We start from the raw sequence: 23,667 nt of genomic DNA on the forward strand, positions 1-23,667 counted from the left end.
ACTTGTTACACACCGATGGTGGGATGTTGTCCCCTCTCAATATCTGCTTCCTCTTCTGTAAATCAGAACAAATAATCTTGGCTTCCTAGGAGTGTGGGGAAGAGTGAGAAGTCACTGAAGGGAGATAGGATTACTGTGACCACGGTCATCACCCCACTGTCCCACCTTGGTGACCATACAAGTTATAGGGAAGGATGACAATCTCTCAGGGGTAGGGAGCTATGCATTAGTGTGTCCTGGGAGAGAAGGCTGGGGCTATGATGTAGTAAGATAGGCTAGACATAATCACCAGCAGAGGGCAGGCCAGCTTGGTTGACCCCAGCTCCTCCCCTTCAGCCATCCTCATCCTGCCCTCCCCTGCAAGGCTTTCTGTGGATATTTGCCTTATTGGTCTCTCTTGGATTCTCCAACTCAGCATGTGCCTTTGGAGAAAGATGGTGGGTCAGATGGTGCCCTTCCCTTGAACTGTCCAGTGGAATTTGCAGATACCTCTTCTTACTTTGCCTTGGAGTACTCTAGGAAGTAGAATGTGGGCAGCGATGCCGGGGTGGCTGTGAACTGAAGGTTGGGTGGATCCTGGACTGTGAGGCTGGGAAAAGGCATGTAAAGCAGAGAGATCAGCAAGAGCAAAGGGGCGGGGGGTCTTGGGAGAGAAGAACCAGTGCACACAAGCGGCAGTGGAGGACAGAGCTAAGGAGCCCAGCTGTGAGACCCCAATATGGGGGTCTGGGAATCTGGGGTTCTTCTGCAGCCTATGGGGAATTGTGGGAAATCTTGTGCTGACTGGGTTTTGAGAACCAGGAGGGAGCTCTTTACTGGGGGAAGTCCTCCTCTGGTCTTTATGCACATCAGCTATGTATTTTTAGGTTAAAGATGCTCACAGTGAAATAACTGCTCTTTTTCACAGTTGGCATTAAAAAGCACAAAATAAGTGTTAACAATTTTAAGTTACATGTTATTTCTTCTTAAACAAAAGCTCCTTTGGGTTCTTGCTGTTTGGTGATGTGGGGAGATAGAAAGGGAATCCCCATACTGGATACAGTGGGAATGGGGTGGCCAGAGCCAGGTCCAAGTGGTGGATCTGCACATGTGTGCATGTATTTGTATGCATGAGTGTGTGTATGCATTTGCATGTGTATACATTCCTAAGAACACAAGCTTGTCAGTAAGCAGTGGGTCCCAGTGTACACTTCTTCCCTAGCACCCATAGGGTTTGCACTACACTTTTATGGGGAGTGATCTTCTTCCCAGTTGCCCTGGGAAGATGATTCAGACCTCAGCAGAACTCATTTGTAGGGAGAGGGGTCTGGTTAATGGTGCAGCCTAGACTATTGCTGGGCAGGGTCCTGATGGCAATAGGAGGTTCCCCTGGTCTTCAATCTCCTCAAGCCACAGGGCCCTGACAGGTCTCCCCACTCTCACAGCTTCTTTCCTCTCAAGGTTATTCCTGACAATAATTTTAAAATGATTTTACCTAGGGCTGGGGGTGTGGCGCAGTGTTGCAGCACTTCCCCAGCTGGGTTCAATCCTCAGCTCAGGTGGGGGGTATTTAACTAATTGTGTGGAAATGTGGGAGCAGAAGAGGAAGGAAATTCAGTGTGGAAGGTAGCCCCAGCTGCCCGAGACAGCACCAAATTTAGCCATGTACACAGAACACTGGGACAAGATTCGGCTCCATTCAGGGTATTTTATTTTCTTCAAGTAGACAATCTTTGACTTTCATATGATCACCAGTTCCTCTCTTTCCCTCTGTACATCTCTTCAAGTCCTTGGCTGTGATTCTGCACGCTGACCTTGGACACATGGGTACTGAACAAAGGGCGAGAGAGAAGGAGATTTGCTAAGGGCTCTGGAGGTGCCTCCCCTCCCAGCAGCAGGGGTTCTTATTTACACATGGTTCTTGGCCAAGGTCCTTTCAAGGCTAGTGCCCATGGGACAGGAAGGTGCAGAGTGCATGGTCCCAGCAGGGCCTCCCTCAGGCCACAACGCTGGCTGTGCCTTCACAGGAATCGTAGCAGCTCCCAGCCTATCTCAGGCTTGGGGCCTGTGGGGACTGGGGGTTGCAGGGGAACAATCTCTTGCCTCTCCTTCCTTCACTCAGCAAAGCCACAGATAATTTATGCTTTAAATACCAAGACATTTAGCTATTGTTCATTCGCTCCTAGGTGAAGAACCTTCTTTAAATACATCACATTTATTTTTCTTAAATAAAAACAAAGCAGAAAACTGCACCAATAACAAGAGGACACTGCAGAGGCTTATGTACAACATATATCCTGCACTAGCCTTGCAGGACTATTCGCCCCAGAATCCTTTGGAGCAGAGGGACAGTGTCATCCGGGTAACGACTTTTACACTCAGCAAGCCAGACACAAAAAGGACCACCTGAAAAAAAATATGTTTTGAAAATCTGCATTTAAAAAAGAATACTCAACTGCATCTGAAACTTCTGTATATTTTTTGTTTTCCTGCGAAACACGATGAGATTTGGCCAAAATTAAAAAAAAAAAAAAGTATGTCAGAGAAGAAAAAACCAGGTTTCAATTTATAAAACATCAGACCAGTAGAAGAAAAACTGGAAACCCAGCTGGTCTAAATTGAAGTAAATCGTGCCACTTGTTTTATTGTGTTGATTTTTTGCTGCATATTTTGAAGCTGTTTAAAAAGAGCCATGAGTGGCTGAAGGTCTGGTTAGTGCTGTCACATGGCTCCTCAGGTCCCAGGTCCAGGACAAATGGGGTACAGAGCAGCTGTGTGTAGGGTATGGCCAGCAGGGATGGCCTACAGTCCCTGCTCTAGCCTTCACTCCTTGTCATTGGCAAGGTCCTCAGTCCAGAATTCAGGTGGTGAGCTGGCCTTCCTCCAGGCAACAGGGACACAGTTGGCCTGACCTGGTCCCAGCTCTGCTGCCTTTCCTCAGCAGTTGGATGCAGACCTCTGTGCAGAGTGGGGCCAGCTCAGGAAGGCAGAGTGAAGGGGCAGGATGATCTTATAATAAACTTGTGACAACAGCTCTTCAAATCTTGATGAGACCTCAGTGCTTTGGAGAACTCTGCCATCTCCAGGTGTGTGTGTGTGTGTGTGTGTGTGTGTGTGTGTGTGTGTGTGTGTGTGTATGTGTGTGTGCATGCGCACATGTGCACACGTGTCTAACTACCTAGCAATCTATCCATATATATTTATGTTTGCAGAAATGTGGGGCCAAGGAGGTGGTGGCTGAGGGTTGTGGGGGACATTCTTCAGGCTCCCCATTTCCTGCCCCTGGGTTGGGCTTCTCTAGCACGAGTTGGGGTATGATACCCCATGGGTTTTACCATAGGCAAGCAGGCTGGGCCTGGCTCCTCAGCAAAGGCCAATGTACTTAAGATTGTTCTGTATAATGACATCTGTCACTGCGTCAAAGACAAACTGGATGTTACTGGTGTCAGTGGCACAGGTGAAGTGGGAGTAGATTTCCTTGGTCTCCTTGTTGCGGTTCAGGTCCTCGAACTGCCGCTGGATATAGACGGCGGCCTCCTCATATGTGTTCTGGCCCTTGTATTCAGGGAAGCAGATGGTGAGCGGGATGCGCCGGATCTTCTCTGACAGCAGGTCCTTCTTGTTCAGGAAGAGGATAAGTGAGGTGTTGATGAACCAGTTGTTGTTGCAGATGGAGTCAAAAAGGCGCAGGCTCTCCGCCATTCGACTCTGGGTGGGGGAAGGAAAGTGATGGCATTAGCAAGTATAGACCCTAGACCCTCAGTCCTGCCGGGAGGAAGCCTTCCTTAGCACAGGGTCTGTCAGCTCAATTCTGGTCCCCAAGAGAGCACCATGATTTTGTAAAGTCCTTCCTCTCTCAGGTCAGCTTCCTCCCACACTCTGAATCCCATAGCGTTTCCCATGCCTGTCTCTTGCTTGCCCTACATCCATGCATGGAAGCTCAAATCTTCCACATGAGCTGCTATGAGATCATGTCTCCTTTAAGTCTGGGTTTTGTGCAGTCTTTTGAAATTTTGATCCTGCTACATGGTACTTCTGAAGGGGCAGCCTGCACATCTGTAACCAAAGAATTCTAAGCTAGGAATGAAATGCCTGCCCTGCACCAGGCTCCTCTCCCCACCTTACCTGGCTTTTATACATTGCTAAAGGCTTCCAGCTCTGCTGTATATTGAGGGCAGGATCCTGGCCCTATTGCCTTGTGGCCTGGACTGAGCAGGTAGGCTTGGCCCATGTAGAGAGCAGAAAGATGGCATTCAGGATAGAGCGGTGACCAAATTATAGAACATGGCCCTATTCACCACCCATCTTCGCCTCTCTTCTTTCTGAGGACCTTGAGTAACTCTGGACTTCAAGCAGTATAATGCTTTTGTCTCCCCAATCTACCACAAAACTGACAATTCTCACTTCTGAAAGAAATACTACTGAGAACTACAAGAACTCCTACCTGGAATTACTGCTGGTGAAAGTTGTCCTCATTTTAAGATAAATTGAACCAGCTAAAAGTCCAGACAAGTCTGGTTCCAGTTTAATTAAGATGTAAGGCTTTGGGGCTGGGGATGCGGCTTAAGCGGTTGCGCTCGCCTGGCATGCGTGCGGCCCGGGTTCGATCCTCAGCACCACATACAAACAAAGATGTTGTGTCCGCCGAAAACTAAAAAATAAATATTAAAAATTCTCTCTCTCTTTCTCTCTCTCTCTTTAAAAAAAGAAGTTCTCTGCCCTTGTCCAAATTAAAGATTAAAAAGCCGATTGATATTAGACTTAATAAACCAAGTAATCATATTCTAATCTCTGATAGAAATATTGAAATCTCTAAAAGAATATATAACTTCCATACAAATTAGGTGGAAATGCAGTAAAAACAATAAAGTCAATAAATATAAATTTACATTAAAAAAAAAGATGTAAGGCTTTGGATTGAAGGTCTTTTCTGACCAGATTTTATCACCATTGACCATGGCATTACAATGTAGTTGGCATTAACAGTGCAGACATGAGACACCAATATCACCAATGACTGCAGTAATAATAAATGGCAACTACAGATGGACATGAGGTGATTCCTATTCAATCCTCACACCTTCTTATTCCCATTGTACAGATGAAGAAACTGAGAGCTAGAGAGGCAGGAAATGTGTTCCATGTCCCTTGGTTAGGATCTCTAGGCTTGCTGCTCTTGTAGGTTGGATCCAAGGGAGGTCACCCCAGGGGTAGCCGGGAGGATGCCTCACAGACACCCTGATTTCTATGTCCATCTGGGAGACCATGTTTTCCAAATCTAATCTTGTTCCTTCTTTAGATGATCTCAGAATACAAACTGAAAAGTGGGTAGCCTCAGGTCAGGTGTAGGTGGAAGTGACCTTACTGCAGAGAGAATTATGAGGCAGGGCTCCAATCACAGCAGTGCCCTGGGGAACAAGCACCTCCACAGTTGAACTGGATATGATGTTCCCAAAGGTGAGATCAGTGTTGGTCTAGGAATGTCACATTCGACTGGGAGAGTAATTAGCTCTAATTACTGGAAGCTACATTGTAAAGATAATGTGGAAACAGACCTGTCACTTCTCATAGGAATGTTATAAGTGGAGGCTATGTTTCTGACCCCCAATATTGCATCAGCTATGGTCATTAACACATATTCATTGAGCAGATGCTCGCTGAACATATTCTGAACTCATGGGCCACTGACAGGTCCACATGTCTGGTGATGGGCCCTAGAACTGTGAGCCCTGGGGCTAAGGGAACAGAGGAGCTCGGCAGGAGTACCCAGCTCCATTTAGGGGTGGGCTGGCAGTATGAAGAGGATAGTCTGGTCATTAGCAGGTTGTGGTCATGGGGTTGAAGGGTGGACAGACAAGCACAGAGTGGGAGTAAGGGCCTGGCTCAGGCTCCCTGAATCCTGCTGGATCACCTTGGGTGAGAGTTAGCATGGATTCTGCATCCAGCTTAGCCCAGCTTCTTGGGCAGGAAGAAGAATGTAGCCAAGAAGAGAAGTAGGAATTCACCTCAGCATGCTACAACGGTGCAAGAATGCTGGCCATCGCTCAGGGAGGGCTCTGTGGGTTGATTCTGTGGGGGGGGCTCAGATTTCCCTGTTCTTCTCTTTTCCTTAGGACAAACCAGGGGAAACCACACTGGCCCTCATGGCAGGCTCCTGGGAGGTGGTGATGGGCCTCAGAGAATAACGAAACCTCTATATGTATGGATGCCTGTCCCTCTTGTTCCATCTCTTGAGTCCTGTCCAGCAGGATTCAGGAGAGCTTTATGGAGACACTGACCCTTGTGTGTGACTTGTGGGCTCACAAAGACATGAAACTTCAGAGTGGGAGTAGACCCTAAACTAGCTGTCTCCATTTAACCCTCACTGATGCTGGCTGAGCCCTCATTGAGTACGAGCAGTGTACCATGGGGAGGTGGAGGTGAACACCTACTCTAGCATCTTTACAAATTGGGAAGGTTGCTCAGAAGGCCTAGAATAGGCAGCATGAACTGGCATGCACCCTTTCAAGGTGTCTGAAGGCCTGGCAAGTGAGGCAGAAACTATGTCCTACTAGGATGTGTCCCTAGACTAGAGGCTGAGGCTCTCAGAGGTAGGAGGGACAGTGGGGAGGCTGAGGGCCCACAGGTAGGTCTCTGCTCAGTGGAAACTGAAAAAGGAGCTATACTCAGAAAGTGGCGCCATACTTGGCTCAAAAAGACCAACAGTAGAAGCAGTGATGGGATCTCTGTCTACTCCTCTGACATGTGCCCAGTCTAGAGTCCCTGTGCCTGCCCATGGGTGCCTCTTAGCCTCAGAACCATGTCACAGTTGTTCCTATGCTCCTGCAGTCCCACATGCAGGCAGGTGGGCAGAGTGGTCTCCTAATAATTCAAACCACAGCCATTGAAAGAGCCATGCTATTTTGGGCTGTGACTCTGGAAACCATATAAAGTTTGCATGAGTATGAGGGAGGTTGGGATGAGGCCATATGCTTTGTATCTCAGGCCTCTTTCCCGCAGTACCACCTACTTGTCCAAGTTCTGCTCACCCTGCAGGGCATTTTTTCCATCTCCTTAGCACATAGCTGACTATTCCCTCTGAACACCATAAGGTCCCAGTCCTTCAGTCTGGTCTTTAGGAGTTCTCCTGCCTTGGTGGGTGTAAACAGCCAGAGGCAGCTTTGTAGTCATCCGATTCTAGTCACTTCTGCCATATCTATCCTTTCTCTGTCCTGTAGTGACTTTCCCAATCAGCCAGATACAAACATGCTCTCATCAAACCCAAGAATCAGAGGAGCTGTCCCTGTGATAACCCCCATCAGGGAGAAGTTTTCCCATTCCACACACTGACAAGCCTAGAGGGGGGCTCTCTTGCTAGGGCTCATGGAGAACACTGTTTTTTCACCAACCACAATGTTCTCTCCCAGCGAGAAGCCCTCCATGCCCTTACCTCTCCAGTTGCCAATGGAGAAGCTGTGGTGGGAGGAAGTACAGTAGCCATTAGTTATTGTGATGCTAGCCCAGGGCACTGATGCTCAACTCTCCAAGATTTACTCACCAGCGAAGTGGCACCTTCTAGGAGGCTGGGGTTTGTCTGCACATTTGTTTATAATAATAACATGGAGCAGACAGTTCCCATTAGAAGCCTGTACAGTGGCGGGAATCTCAGGGCTGGTTGATGGGAAATCAGTGATTTGTAACAAGGTGTTTCAGTGGTTGGCTATAGTCCCCAGGGTGGTGCAGTCATTTCTTTAGCCATTTGCAAGAAGAAAGCCCCTGCTCCGACAGAACCAAATATACCCAATGTCACTGAACCTGTTTTATCTCAAGGTGGTATTTGTTTGGGCCTTGTCTCCCATACCACATTATGAAAGGGACTGATGGCCCATCCCTAAGGGGTTTTCAGCTTGCTGACCTTCAAGTATGTGTCTTCATCTAAAGTACCACTGCCAGGTGCCAGCACCTATAGTAGCCAAACCAGCTCCTGGAATAGTATTCTGAGTGGCCAGTGAGTTAAGGAGCACAATGGAGCTTGTGTCTGCTTAGTCAGGAGCTGAAACCCCTCAGTCTTAATTCCCCAGAGGCTCTACTCATGACACAAAGAGCAGATGTCCCTGGTTATGTGCACAAGGTCTGGGATTCACTTTTTTTTCGGGAGTACCAGGGATTGCACTCAACCATTGAGCCACATCCCCAGCCCTATTTTGAATTTTATTTAGAGACAGGATCTCAGTGAGTTGTTTAGCACTTCACTTTTGCTGAGGCTGGTTTTGAACTTGCGATCCTCCTGCCTCAGCCTTCCAAGCCACTGGGATTACAGGAGTGCACCATTGCGCCCAGCTGGGGTTCACTCTTAGCACAGTGATTGTTTTGCCTCAGACAACTCCTTTCTCCTCTTGGGCCTGGTTCCTTATCTGTAAGATGCCAGGACTAACCTGGTATAGTGGTGCACACTTGTAATCCCAGAGACTTAGGAGGCTGTGGCAGGAAGTTTGTGAGTTGGAACAACTTTGTAAGTTTCAGCAACTTAGCAAGACCCTGTCTTAAAAATTAAAAAGGGCTGGGGATGTAGCTTACGGGTAAAGTGCCCCTTTGTTCAATCCCCAGTAACTCTACCCCTTCCCCAAACAACAACAACAACAAAATGCCAAGCTATTATGAGGAGGCACAAAACTAAACAACCTGGAGCGGATGGGCATTCTCCCTAGCCGCACCACTTGCCCCTCACTTTGGCACTGGAATGTCCTCTCACCAGTGACTTCTTACAGGAGGACCCATGGGTAGAGGAGGATGAAGTGGAATAGAGGGGAAAAGCCTCAGCTCTTCAGTCAGGGATTCAGCCAGTGATACACCTCTGTGCTGGTCATAAGCCCAAGTCAGCTTGGCTTCCCAGGAAGCTCTTGTGACTCCTTAGCTCAGAGGTCTGATGGCCACCCAAGGCAGATTGCACCACATAACATACTGGGTCAGCCCCTTCTACTGCATGTTGGGACAATCTCCTTGCAGTAAGTTCCCCTTGTTTGTGGGGCTGAACATCTCCAAGTACTAGTTGAGTTCTTCCAGTTACCACTATTAACCCTCATTAATAGGTCAGGCTAAATGCTAGCTCATAGGAGGGCTATTTGGGGAGGTAGGAGTCTCACCCAGGGCCTCATGGAACCCATGATCTGACCCTCAGTTCGGTGCACCCCTCCTGGGACACCACAGTGCTGTATCCTAAAGCCCACTTTTGCTGTTGCTATAGAGAAGCCCAGAGGGCAACATCCTTCCTTTTCTTTCTTCACAGTCACCCAAGTGCTGTATATGGTAACTCAGTGGCCACTCTGAGGAGCAGAAGAGTCACCAGGCTGGTTCTGAAGCTCTCTTCCTCCCCTCATTTCTAATGGCCTCAGGCATGAATCATCTTCCTATAGGCTGTCTCCTGACTAAACTCCTGAGGATAAAATCTGGAGTCCCACACAAGCTCTTCATGACCCATATATTCTTTATCTCCTGTTCCCCCATTTCCTCATTACTTCCTATTCCCTCAACTCACCAGCCCCTCAGTGCCTCACATAGGCCAGCCATGCCACACAGAATATGCTTAGTCTCTTGTCGCACTCTGCCAGCTTATCAGTGCCTCATACCCTTCACCTATGATGACAGTAGCTCACAAATGGGCTTGGCTTTTAATCAAACATGCACACATTTGTACACATGCTCAGAACTAAGTATACTGGTGAGCACATGATAGAGGCTGACTGCCCTAGTGTTTTCATTGTTTGCTGTGGGACATTAGACCCTTCACCCACTGGGGGTGGGAGCTTGGGTCCCCATCTGCTACATGCATGTGGCACCTGTCCTAGTGTGCCTGGCTGGATGCAGAACTAGAGGCAGTCACATTACCTCAGGTCATCACACAGGTTGTCAGGTTAGTGACGACTACCACCTTCCTTCCCCATGAATAAGGGATGAATAACTGATATAAAAACCATAAAATTTCCAAAATGAGCAATTATATTTTATGCTTCAAGTAAACTGTGGTTTAGAAAATGCTGTTTTAGTTTCCTCTAAGAAATGAAAAAGACCCATGTCAAAATAGCTGAAAAATCAGCCCTAGACTCCTTGACCTTGACCTCCTTTTGGGAGGTCCTGTGGTTAGGTGGGTAGCCAGTGTTGTTTTGGGATACCCCTGTAGAAAGCTCCTCCAAGGCCCACACTAACTTCATGCACCTCCTGCCTTGGATGCCACCCTGGGGCTCTAGGTGCCACCAACCCCTCCTATCCTGAGAAGGCACACTGTGTGTGGGCCTCGTCTTCATGGGGACATCGCTCATCTCTGGACCACCCAACAACTCCTCCTAGAGGCCAAGCACACTCTAGTTTCTCTTGGTTTCCATGCTGGCTACCAACATGTGACACTTCTCTGGAACACTAGTCCAGTCTAACCCCTTCCCAACACTCCAGCATTGGGACCCTCACCTCCCTATCCCTATTCATGCTAAACATGACCCATTGGATGATTCTCATCACATATTGTAGCCAGGTAAAGGCCCTGTCCTGTGTTGTGCTGGGGATTGCACTGGTAGCTAGGGAAGGCTCTGTACTGACCTGTCCTGTCCCCCTACTCTTCACCCATTCCCAGAGTCCAGAGCAGGACCGCTGTGGCCTCAGTACAAAACAAGAACATCTGCCTCAATCAGTTCTCAAGCATCAGACCTTATGTAAAATGTAGGTGATGTAAAGTCTGCAGCTCTTTCTGGCACTGGCATGAATCCTGGGAATGAGTAAGCTGGAAACCCCAGCCCCACTGGCAGCTCTTGAACCCCCTTTCACCATGGAAACCCCCATCTCGCACTTTGTTTTCCTAGGAAGGTGGCATTGCCATCGACAATGCAGATACCATTGTGAGTCTGAGGTAAGTGACCCAATGCTCACAGCAGCAGGGGGAAGGGAAATCATTAGGGTGAAAGTAAAGGAGGACAAAGGCCAGAGAAGCAGTCTGGGTGTGCTGGGGATTTGATGCAGTATTATGGGGGCACTGTTGTGGGGGACTCAGTTCCCTTATCTGTCAGTTCTAGTGTAATCTGGGAAGCCCAAGTTGGCCCACTGTAGAAAAGCCTGGAGCATTTGTTCATGGAACAGTGAATTCAGCTTTTCACCCTGGAAATGGGGCTGTGGGGCTGGGTGGGGAACATGAATGGACTTCATTCACCAGCCAGCCAGCCCCATGGCTGCTCTTGCTGCAACTAAACCACGTGGCCTTGCCTTGTCCGAGCTACAGAGTGCCAGGCTCCAAGGGCACTCTGTGCACTGGCTGGAAGGGTCAAGGGGGAGTTTCATATAGGGTTGGACTTCATGTTGGCACCCTTCAGAAATAACAGCCGAGCCTCTGGCCCTTCCTTAGTGGTGAAGGACTTGGGGCTGCCTGGTAGCTTGGCAAGATGAAGCTTGAAGGGCACAGGGGTACTCCTGCGACAGCAACCAACACATCCCTGGTTAGCAGCCTCAGTGTGGAATTGACTGCTTCTCCCCTTTTCTGTCCTCTGACAGAGGCAGGTGAACACAGGATTTTGGGCCTAGTGGCAGGAAGAGCCTCTGCCACTTCCCTGGACCATCCTAAAACCTGCTGGTGTGAAGTCTGGGGCAACTCTCTAGAGGGGAAAGGATGAGTGGACCATACCCTCAACATATGCCCTGTGGTTCTGACAGGCACAAAGAGGTGAAGGAATCTGTGATGTCTATGCCCCTATGCCTAGCACCCATGTTAGATGTGTCTGCAGCTGTGGAATGGTGTGGACACCAGAGGGAACCACTCCAAGGATGGTGTCAGTGATTCAGAAAACAGCTTATTCTTTGTCTCCAAGAATCGGGGCAAGTCTAGTGGGGGAGAGGTATGTACATGTGTTTTTCTCATTGCAAAGTAGCATAGAAGTAAATGGTGATTGGTGGATGTTTAGCTGGTTCTATTGGCTGGCTGTAGGAGGCAAGTGGGGGTGCCTCTGGCCCTGTGCTCTGTAGGGAAGAGTCCCACCCAGGTCCAGAATGCAGGAGGCTGGGTAGGTCACATGGTGGGTGGGATTGGGACACAGGGAGGTGATGTTGACAAGTGTTGAGGGTACAGGGCAGGATCCTGGGATCTGCAGGGCCTCACCTGGGCACAAGGGTAGTTGTCTCTGGAATCCTGTGCTGTCACAAAGAGGCCATTTAGTTAAGCTTGGAACACCCAGTTCTCCTAGAGAACACTGAGGCTGAGCAGCTGTCCACCATGTGCCTTTTTGGTTAGGGTTGGCCTCAGGGCTAGAGTGCTTGCCCAGGAGTGACACCCTGTAGGGTGCCAAGTGTACTGTGCTCAGAGTGACCCTTTGTGTGTCAAATCAGCTCAGATAACTGGCCATTAGAATTTAGTTCTATGAGATGTTATTTTTCTCCCCTTCCCTGGCTTCAGCTGATGTTCCTTGGAACTGTCCAGCTGGAACTCTGGAGACCTTACCCAGCACCCCTCCATGCTTCCCTGTCCCTGAAGTTGAGTCCCCATTCCCCATAGACCCTTCTTGTGCTTTGGGGTTTGGCCTTGATGGACTTTTCTAGATCTCCCTGCCAAGCTCCCTACTCTAATCACTCTGTCATTGCAGGTGTGCAGTATCCCTGTCCTCACAGAGAAGAGGCCTTTCTGTACCACATTGCCCCAGCCAATTCCAATAGGATGCTTGGCCAAGTGTCCCTCTGAGCATCCATTTCTCCCTCCCTTTCCCCTGATGTCCCTAGGACCATCATATTGTTGGTTGTAGAATGTGGTCACATACCCCATGGAAGGTGTTTCAAGTCACTGAGTCTGTGGATCTTCCAGGGCTTTGAGTTGTCACTACAAGATGGTTTAAAGGGCAAATGGTCTGCCAGATACTGAACCCTAAAGCCTGGTGTTGGTAGGGTGTTGGACACTGATCCTCTTTTGAAGAGTCCAGTTGCTCTCTCAAAGCCCTACTGGCTTCTTGGGGAAGGGTCCTGGGATGTATTAGCTGACCTGGGTCCCAGACCTTTCTATCAACAAACTGCATGGGAATTCTGGGCATATAAGCTGTTTGTTCATGATGGCCACATGGATCTACTGTAGTGACCTGGGGAAACCTGGATCAGTTTGGTGTTCCTATGAAGTCAGCCCTAGTCTGGGCACAGGATGAGACACTCCCTCTCTCCTCAAAGACACCTCTCCCAAGATCTCCCTATCTCTAGTTCCATCATACCCCATGCAAATGTAAGGCTTTACAGCTGGGCCCTGCATCAAGCCCCTGAGGTTTTTTGGGGTCTCCCTTTGTTGCTAGATTGGACTAAGTCTATTATGCATGCATCTCTCTGGTCTGGGCCTGGAGATTTGTGGCTGCAGTCTTTGTCTGGTGGCCAACTGGCTGTGCTGCTGAGAATATCTCTGGATCCACTGCTCTCTTTTGCTTTAAAGCCTGTGGGGAGGCCACTGTCTACCTCCTGTCTTCAAGGAGCTTAAGACACATAATAGTGATGGGGAAGGAAGACAGAGAAGGGAAGCCAGACAGAACCCAAGCAGGCAGTGCAGGGGCTCCTCCTTGGCAGAAGCCCAGAGCAGGAGCAGGTGGAGGAGGTGTGAGTCATCTTTGCTCACACTCACAGGGCTGGGCTCATGGGCCTCCTCAGGCAGTCCCAGATACTGGCTGTTGCCTGCTAGAATCCTTTCTCCTCAGTGGAAGTGACTCTTGGGAGCAGGGTCTGTGTTTGGCTCATCCAACACCAATCATAGTCAACTTACATGGATAAAACAGATGTGCCCATGGTTCTGCTGCCCACCAGGAACTGGCAAGTGAAGAGGATCCAGCTACTTTCAGTGCTCTGATTGCCCTCAGATCTTTCCCAGCATTCAGATGCTGGGATGCAGTAACAGTAGCTGCCACCCAGGCCCAGCTGCCCCTCCCTCTGCTCAGCTTAGCACCTGACTCTTAGCAGACGCAATGCTGTTTCCATGACAACTGGGGAAGACGCCTCCATCCTCACACAGTAACACAGACCAAAGGAAAGAGGAAGCTGCTGGTCCTTGAGCTGGGGCAGGTTCCTAGTCTAAACTGTACCATTCATCCACTTGGGATAGTAAGAGAGGGCTCTGGAAGTTGGAGGGATCTGGCCCTCCCTCAGTTCCTTTAAGGCCCTGGCTCACTCTGCCCTAAGGGAGAGGGTCATGGGCAGAAAAGAGGGCAGGCCCTTCTGCTCCTCCTAGCTGGAGCACCCATGGGTGGGGTGGGCCTCTTGGTGAGAGGGAGGCACAGGATGCTGTGGCATCTGTGAAGAAACTGAAGGAGCACTGGATGGAGAACTCCAGGGTGTGTCTCACTCTTGTCATCCTGAGGTCATTTTTGCCCTGGCCTCTGTGTGTGTGTGAGTGTGTGCGTGTGTTGGGGACGGGGTGGCTACCATAATGCCCTCCAGCTCTGTTCCTTTCAAGAAGAGGCTGTAAGGGACTCCCAAACTTACCAGGGAGAGGAAGCCACAAGAGACTCCTGCAACTTTCCATTTTACAGATGCAGAACTAGGCCTTTCTACCTGGCCGACCACCCCTGCCCCAAAGAGAGCCCCAGATAGTCCAAATCACTCCTCAGGTCTGGTCATCTCCCCAGTAATACTGGCCTTAGGAAGCTGAGAGGTGTCTGGAGACAGAGCCAGATGTGGGGTCACTTCCAGTCCAATCTGGTTAGCATTCCCCTCTTCTTCCTCCAGCAAACCTAAAATTGCTGCCCTGAAGAATTGGATTAATAAGGCTAATGACTTGGTGGCCCCCAGATCTACTCTGCAGGGATAGCACACAAAGGGCTAGGTTAATGGCCAGGCTGGGAGAAACAGGGGTGAGCATGGGGGTGGGGGAGGGCTGCTCCTGCTACCTATGGGTCCTTCCTATGCTCAGGGCATTCTTCCTCGAGGTGGTAACTTCCCTTCAGCTGCCCAGGGTGGAGCAGCCTCACCCTCTCACCAAGCCTGACCCTGAGGCCCCTTCACTCTTCTGCCCCTGTGGTTCTATTGGTATTTAGGATGCTGATGTAGAAAGGCATGGCCCTGCCTACATGGAGGGCTGATCTGGCTCTAACCAACTTGGCTGTTGGCCCCTATTCCTGCCTCTCTACCACCAATCCCAGCTACTCCATGACTCCCGGTTCCACATCTTGCTTCCCACCTGCAGCCACTGTCTTCCCAAGAATAGGCCCTGGGTATCCCGACTCTCAGGTCCCCTTGGTCAGACTTGCCCTTGGCTTAGTGCTCATCCCTTCCATCTGATCCCTTCTTTATGGCTTACTTCAATTTTAGGCTCTCCGAGTAGAGTATCTGAGTAAGCCTGGAAGGATGGCACCTGGGCCCTTAGCAAGGCAGGATACAGCAAGAGAGGTTAGGGGGCCAGAATGAGGGGTTGTGGAGGCAGCCCACTCTGAGCCTCTGACCACCAGAAGGGTGGCTCCTAGAGGAGCTATTTTGTTGCCAGGCCCAGTGTGGGCCATGGTTCTCCCTGAACTCCACTTTACCCCAGTCTCAGGTCCTAGTAGCTGTGAAACAGCAGTTATTCTGGGTAACTGAAAGGAGTCACAATAAAGACATGGTCAACAAATATTAACAAGGAGGGTAGAGCCCAGCATCTCCTTCCCACCCACCCACCCACCAGAATTGACCAATCCACACAAAGACCCTGCTCCTTCTAAGAGGACACATGGACCTGAGGCTGAGATGCAAGCCCAGATTTCCTAGAAGCGTCAGCTGACCTTTTCTCTGAACCCAGGTGGTCACTCCTAGATAGTTTTTAACCTCTTGCTGTGTGTAGATTTTTCTCTTGCCTTGAGGGACAGAGAGGAGCAAGGAAAAGTCCTGGCTTCAGAGAACTGAGTCCCCTAGAGGAGGGATACACATGCAAACCCTCTGTCCAACAAGGTAGACGAAACAAAAAAAAGGGCTGGCTAGTACAGAGGCTACCAAACTGTGTAAACAGGGTAGGTGCCACAGAGGGCCACACCAGGGATGGGCTGCTTTGCCAGAGGCCATCCAGGCCTTGGCACAATCCATGGGGTGTGGTGCAGAGGGCCTAGTGACAGGCTGTGGCCTCTGCCTGTTTTTCTCCCATGGTGGCACCTGTAACACTTGGGGAGTCTATGTTGCCACTTTTGTTCCTCACTGGGACCCACCTCCATGCATGTGCTCTGTGTCCACTCACTCTAGCCGCTAGACTTCTAGTCTCCTTAACACATATGCCTCAACCACAGGGTTTCCTCTTTACCTGGAGGCCTTTGCCATGCTGACCTCCCTTGGGTCATGGTGGATGCTGGGCTCCACCCCCCACCCTAGATTGCTCTTCCTCTGGTTTCCATAGCTGGTTGGTTCACCAACTCCCATTTCTGAGGTACCCTTTCATCATGACCTCAACTCTTTTTAAAAATACTGTGCTGCGGGGCTGGGGCTGTGGCTCAAGCAGTAGCGCACTCGCCTGGCATGCGTGCCGCCAGGGTTCAATCCCTCAGCACCACATACCAACAAAGATGTTGCATCCGCCAATAACTAAAAAATATAAATATTAAAAAATTAAAAAAAATACTGTGCTGCTTTTAATACCATTGGACTCGTTTTTTCCCCCCAGTTCTCAGTTTATTTGCGGTTCTCACCTAAAATACCTTTTAAAGTTCTGAATATGAGTTTATATATCTTGGAACTTTACCTATGGGAACTGCTTTGAGACCTAAAAGTAGATTCCATCAGAGAATATTTATATTTGCTTCCTTCTAAAACAAAAAATAAAGTGGACCCTGTTCTTGTTATTGCTCATCATCTGCCAGCGAGCACAGGTCTGTCCATCTGGGGGCTGCTTTCACCAACTTGAGGTAAATGGCAGGCAGGGCCAGATGGTGCGTGTTAGGCATTCAGAGTGGCAGCTGTTGTGGGGCCGGGGGTGAGAGGAGGCGTGGGTGCCCCAGGCCTCTTGCACAGGTGCAGCTACCGATGGATTTGGCCCTCAGGTAGTCAACTTGACAGAAGAGACAGAAAAGGCTTGATAAGCAGGTGTTCTTCCAGCTCTGAAGGATCGGGAATTGTCTGATCTTGTATCTTGGTGGGTGAAACTTTGGGTTTAATTTTTGTAACTTAGCATCCTCTGGCCAATCCCCTTGTGTTCTGTGTGCAGAGACCCCAGGACCCAACTCCACTGCTGTGCTCCCCTAGATGGGTTTTCCTTGCTGGGAACACTGTACCGCCCAGCTGCCAGGCTACTGTTCCACCCACCCCAGCTGCCAATGCCACCTGCAGATAGCCTTAGATCCACAAGACCCATTGGGTTTAAGTAGTGAGTGGCACAGAAGGATTAGCAACTGGGGGCTACACTTCATGAAATGAGACACTCCTGGGTCTCTGGTTTTCTTGGGGCCCTCAATTTTTTTTCAGGGCCACTGTTCTCTTCCCTCATCTGATGCCTCTTACTGTCACTTTCTCTTCTCCCCATCCCTACCCACCTCCACCATTGCGGGAACCAGCCCAGGAAGGGAGGGAGGACAGATGCACCCATTTTGTAGAGCACTTAGCTCTGTAGGCCTCGGGCAGTGACAGATGGGGCTTCTTTGCCATGGCAGTTGGGTAGAGATGAGTCCAGAAATCAGAACCTCTGCTTGCTTGTGTATATTGCTACCCCCAATCCCCGCCCCAAACAACTATGCCCAGTGATAAGTGCAATGCTCATAGTAACAGCACAGGCTAGGCCTGCCACTTCAAACAGCAAGGACTGTTTAAACAAGATAACAGTCTGCCAGTAAAGCCATAACTCAGGCCCTAATAGCCTGGAAAGCCCTTGTTCCGAACCTGCCAGAAATGGTGGAGAGCTACTTCCTGTCTCATGCAGCAGTTCAGCTTGTCTGCCTCTTATTTGCCTGTTCAACATGGAGTGGGCCAGGGTGACTCTAAATGACAGCAAGGGATATAGCCTCCCAACCCTGCCCAGTGGATAGCCAAGGATAATCAGGATGTAGTGGAGGGGCTTCCAAGTCAAGAGGCCCCTGGTTTTGGGCAACCTGTTCTTGAACCCAAGTTCCCTCATCTGTGTGGTGGAGAGGGGTTAGAGACTGTGTGCAATGTACTGGTATGCATTTCCTTTGATTCTGTTGTCAACTACCATACATCCCTCTCCACAGCTCTGAACTCACAATGTACCTTGTGAATGAAGTCCTCAAGAGCTGGGTGAGGGACTTGGAGTTGGGGTGCTTGGCCAGCCTGAACTGGGCAGTCTCAGTGGACACAGATGGCCTATTGACAACCCTGGACTATTGTCGAGCCAGGGCCTTACCTACTCTAGGTTGCCCTACCTACTCTAGGGCGAGTTATAAATGGCACTGAACCCAGAACTTTCTCAAGTCCCAGTGGGGCTTCACCACCTGACAGGGATTTCTAGGAGTTTGAAGGCAGCTGCTGGACACTCTTCTCTGTCAAGTCTGTATGTTGGCAGCAGGGGCCTCTTAGTACAGGCCCAGCATCACATCCATCCCCCCATTTTGCTTTTTGTCCTCAATGGATATCAGAATCAATGACTGGCTAGATCTTGGTCTGATGAGACCCTTTCTTTGTTGGTCAAAGTCCCTGGGAAGCAAAGCCCAAGGTGTGACACAGGCAGTGGGAGTCACATGCAGGTAGGGAATAATTTAGGAATACTCTAAGGCTTCCAGTGCTGGGAGAGCAAATTCCCACAAGATTCTGGGAGCATCTGCTTTGAAAGGGCTTGGAGCCCCAGTGTCCTGTTCCATTTCATACCCAGCAGGCCAGCAGCACTATGGGATGAAGCTCCAGCTGCAGGTCATGCTGGAACTCACATGTTTTCCCATCCTACAGGGAGGGGCACCTCTTTCAAAGTCCCAGTTTGCCTTTGCTTCAGCTGAAATGAGAATTGACTCCTATTTATTTCTGTGCTAAATCTTGCTGGCTTGATTTAAGTCCCTTTGCTGTCAGTCACTGACAGGAAATTAGTAGACAACAGGAAACAGGTGCCGGGTAGACTGGAGGCTGTTAACACAGACACAGACCTGTGCAAGGAAACTGTAGTTCATGAAGTCCCTCCTATCTCAGCTTCACAGGACCTTCTGGGATCTACAGCCTAGTAATGTTCAGTGAGGTGAAAATTTTGCACTGCTGGCTCCTGGGGCTGCAGCCCCAGCTCACACCTGTAGGTGCCAAGGCTTGTGAAACCATCTGTAGTAGGCCTAGGCCATTCCTGTGACAGACCTGAGAAATTGGGGTAAGGAGGAGAGATCCCAGTGGGGAACCTGTGTTTGTAGCCTATAAAATGGATTTCTACAATGCTCATCCTTTATGGAAGAAAAAAAGTACTTGGATCATTACTGGCCTAACCCAGCATCTCCAACTGTAGGAACAGTAAGGCTGGAGCAAACTAAGACTCTATCTAAAATCTAGTTCAAGTGTTGAAGCCTCTCTTGAGAACAATGACGTGTGTGTGTGTGTGTGTGTGTGTGTGCGCGTGCGCGCGCACCACACAATCCAGATGTGACTTACTTCCTGGCTCATAGGCATGCCACATCAGGGGCCTGGAACCTGGGGATGTTTGCTCCTATCTCCAATACCCATAACTGCATGTGTGGTAAGCTGCTCAGAATGCAGCAGTTACCCAGCTGTGAGAGCTGGTATGTTGGCAGATGGCCTAGGCAGGCCTAAAGCTTCAAAATGGTCCCTCTGGAGTTGTCTGAAGGGTGTGGCAGGATAAGAGCATCTAGAATGAGGCTTTTGTCTTACCTCAGAAGCTGCTCTAGGAGAAAAAACTTTTGCATCCCTGGCCAAAGACTTGGTCATCAGATGTGCAAAGTTGCCAGGAGGTCATGTAGGGAGGCTGGTGCATTGTACAGTCACTTCCAAACCTTACAGTAGAGGAACATCATGCCTGTGATGTCCCCAGGCTGAGGACTCCTGGTCTGTCTTGTCATCTTTGGGCCTCAGTGGGAACTAATGCCTGGGCCAACTCTAATGACTTTTTGAGATGAACCTTCTGGTCAGTGATAAAGTTTTTGACCCAAGAATATCCTCAAAGATGTTATGTTTATACTGTAGGCTGTATCTCTTGGCATGTTGTACAAGCCATGAAGTAGGCTGTGAGCAGTGATTTAAAAAACAGACGAGAAAGCAGAATACCCCATGCTTGGTGCTATTACTGTCATGGACACACCCCATATTTACATGGTTCTTGGCAGCTGAAAGCACTAACCCAGGCCAGCACCTTCTGAGTTCTCAGCTTCACCAAGGATGACTATCCTCTGCCCTCTTTATAAGCAGGTGCCTGAGCCTGCACTCTTCACTGGGAGGATGCTTTCACCCTTTAGTCACTCAGCTTAGGCATCGCTACCTCTTGGGTGGGTGTCTAAACACCTCACCACTCTTCAATTCTTCTTCTCACCTACATCTCCATGGCCGTGTAAGCCCTGTGTAAGGGATGCAGTGACGTGGAGAGAAAGAGACAGCTCAGGGTGCCACTCATGGCTCAGAGGCCACAGTCTAGGAAGTACTGCTCCAAACCTTATTGTATGATTATGCAGTGGGGTGTCTCTAGCCCTCTATGATGCTAGGCCCCAGTAACCTAGTAAGAGGTAGCTGTCCCTCTGGGGACCCAGGCTCAGCTTCAGCCACCTGTGCCTTGGCCTGCTTTATAGTGGACAGGCCTTGTTGGGCCTCATGCTGTGTGTGGGCTCAGCTCACTCACTTTCCTGCAGATAGGGCTCATGGCTGTCTCTGAAAGAAATATTAAATGGCTGGCAGGCTCAATAGCAGGCAGGTACCATGTTCCCATCAATTCTTTGACAATTACCAGTCTTCTCAACTACTCCAAACCAGGCAAGGTACCTATTGTATGGGTGAGGCCACTGAGGGAAGCAGACACTTCCCTCTGTCATAACACCACACCAAGCACAGGCACAAGTAATAGTAGGTAACAACCCTGTCTTTTTGTGCTCAGGCTTAAATTGGGCCATGATCATAGAAGGGAAGAAGAAAATGCATCATTACAGGCTTTCTGTCCATTTCTTCTATAAGCACCTTTTTAACTTTGATCTGTAGCCAGTCCCACATTACAGTTGAGGGGGGCAAACCTAGACAAGCTTGTCTGTGCTAAGGCAGAGCCAGGTTGGGTCTGACCTGGGGCTGTGCCCTCTTCTGAGGTCTCATCCTCAGGCTCCAAGAGAAGCAGGAGATGTGCCTGGCTTCATGTAGTGCAGTTGTTTTTCTATAGTTTCTGTCCTGCTGGCCATAGGTGGGAAGCCACCAAAGACCCACAGGTTGCCTTGGTTAGTATTTCCAGTGTCTTGGAGCCCTGGGACAAAAAAGCCAGGGCCTGCGGCTCTTCAGGAATGTTGAGCAGGTCACAAGTTTTCCAGCTTTCACTTGTCGCTGCTTTTGGAAGGCCTGAGAGGAAGGGACTTGCCCATGACCACTCTCTGGCTGGGCTAAATTGCCCTGAAGGCTCTGAGTCTCCTGGGTCAGGATGTTGTTCAGCTTCTCCCTGGGTTAGCACAGACCAGGTAAAGGTGTGTGGGGCTAGCCTCATTGGTAAACCTCAGGCCATGGGGCTGGGGCCTTGGGAAGACTGTCCCAGGTTTTATTATTAATGAAATTAGACAAAGTGTTGGAGCCAAGGAGGCATTTACCATGGGTACAATGAAGACCAGATTAGCGTGACATGTGGCCCAAGCTCCTGTGACCAGCACTTACCTCCTGCACAATTTGGAGACACATGTAGGGAGAAGGGACACTTTTCACTCTGACTTGGTCAATGCTGGGTGTCTCTCTCAGGGCCCAGTGCCCTCCCTTGGCTAACTACCATTCTAATCCCTCCAGAAACTAGACAGTAGGAGCCTGTGGGCCGTGGGGAGCTCCACAGAGGCTCTGTGTAGAAAGCCCTGTGCCCTGTCAGCATAGACATCTTTCTGCCCTATAGGTGAACCCAGGTATCCTGCTCTCATTCCTACCCCTCTCCTGTTGTTCAGGGTCAGCAACAGAACTCCCCTGAGTAGAATCCCCAATACACAGGAGGTGACACCAGGTCAGCGAGGCCCACAGTGCCCTCAGCCTCCACCCTCAAGTCTGTTCTTGATAAGTGGAAAAATTGTTTTTCCGTTCTTAGATTATACAAATCCCTTAAAACAATAATAATCAGTGTCTTAAAATCAGAGCTGTTCTGATGTGTGCATAATGAGCAGGGCTAATGCGCTCAGGAAATTAATTACCTACTAGCCAAGGCAGGCTGAACAGATGCAGGGTGGGGAGCCATTCAGCCCTGAGGTTTGTGGTACAACCTGAGAGGGGCATCTTTGTGAGTATCCAGTGCAATAGTCTGGTAAGCAAAAAATGCAGACTCGGAATGAGGCACAGGTCAATTCAACTCTATCACAGCGTGTTCTGGCAGCACTGCTGGCATGGGCAGTGTTAGGGATTGGATGTGGCACCTGGGACCTGACCCTACCTGGTCCTTCCCTGCCCCTGATGCAGAGTGCCTGACGGGGCTAGCTTTCCCTGAAAGATGCTGTACACAGTACTGCATTCTCCATGGCTCCAAGAGTAGCCCACAGCCTTAGGGCTGGATTCTGTAAGGTCCAGATCAGATCACCACCCTGTCTTCATCCCAGCAAAATCAAGTCCTGCTCCAGATGTCTAGGCCCTCTTTTCTCTTTCAAGTTGGTCGCTGGGGCAGAAGAGGTCCTTCCAGCCTCAGGCCTTTTTTGGCCACTCGGGAGGAAAGAAATGACCCTCGGTTCTTAGACTGGGAGCTCATTGGGCCTGGAACCTGCACATACAACGTGTGACTGCTTCCTGGATATCAGAGGGCTTGTTTTCTCTCAGATGGAGGACACAGGATGGCCCCTAGCTTGAGCAGATGGCCTCATAGTAGCTGATGACAAAGAGAAACCAGAACTCTCAGTTTACAGGTTGCTTCTCTGTGCAGTAGGATGCTCTTAAACCTACCCAGGGAGAGCAGGAATAAGGGTCAGAATAACCATGAAGCCACTTTGGGCTCTAAGACACTGGAAATACTAACCAAGGCAACCTGTGGTTCTTTGGTGGCTTCCCACCTACGGCCAGCAGGAGAGTGGGACAAATGTGAACAGAAATAATATATGTGGTTAGTGGGCAAGAGGAAGGCAGATAGGAAGGGCAGCAGAATAGAATAAACATTATGATTGATGTATGTATATAGGTGACTCTATGACCAGTGTGATTCTGCAATCTGTACAATTAGAAAAATGAGAAATTATACCCCAATGATACAAATGTATGAATTGCCAAGATCACTGTAATGTCATGTGTAGATAATAAAAAAAAATGGCAAAAAAAAGAGGACTGCAGAAAGACAAAGACACTGTTCTGTTCTTCAAAAAGATGCAAACAGTGAATCTAATAATTCACCATTAAGCTTTTGACTTAGGATAGGCTCTTCTGTCCAGGGTTGGGGACTTACTGCCTATGGTGTGCTGGTAAACATTTAACAACTGGCTTTGGTAAGGGCAATGTGGTATGGGGGAGCTGATTTGTAGGGCTTGCCAATTTCTGTGGTATAATTACTGCCACCTGGCTGATTTAACACTGTCAATATGATGTCAGCTAATAAACTTCCTAGAGATTGAAAAATTACCTCTGGTAAGGTATATGAGTCAGCTCCAGCCCTGCACTGGACTGGTATGGAGAGAGGGAGGCTCTGCCACTGCT

General features: G+C 49.4%; 2 protein-coding genes across 7 annotated transcripts in view; one reads left to right on the forward strand and one right to left on the reverse strand.

Annotated features, from left to right (window-relative positions):
* Window positions 1–23,667, forward strand: part of Rsph14 (radial spoke head 14 homolog) — a 91,337-nt gene that overhangs the window by 13,617 nt on the left and 54,053 nt on the right. The window lies entirely within an intron of this gene.
* Gnaz (G protein subunit alpha z) overlaps window positions 1,674–23,667 on the reverse strand; it is a 53,102-nt gene continuing 31,108 nt past the window's right edge. For all 4 annotated transcript variants that reach the window (XM_005334443.5, XM_078038903.1, XM_078038902.1 and 1 more), the window contains one exon: window positions 1,674–3,687. In XM_005334443.5, the coding sequence (XP_005334500.1) occupies window positions 3,343–3,687 (345 nt within the window). In that variant the 3' untranslated portion in view covers window positions 1,674–3,342. The remainder of the gene's footprint in view (window positions 3,688–23,667) is intronic.

This window comes from Ictidomys tridecemlineatus, chromosome 2, assembly GCF_052094955.1.
Source record: "Ictidomys tridecemlineatus isolate mIctTri1 chromosome 2, mIctTri1.hap1, whole genome shotgun sequence".
Classification (NCBI taxonomy): Eukaryota; Metazoa; Chordata; class Mammalia; order Rodentia; family Sciuridae; genus Ictidomys; species Ictidomys tridecemlineatus.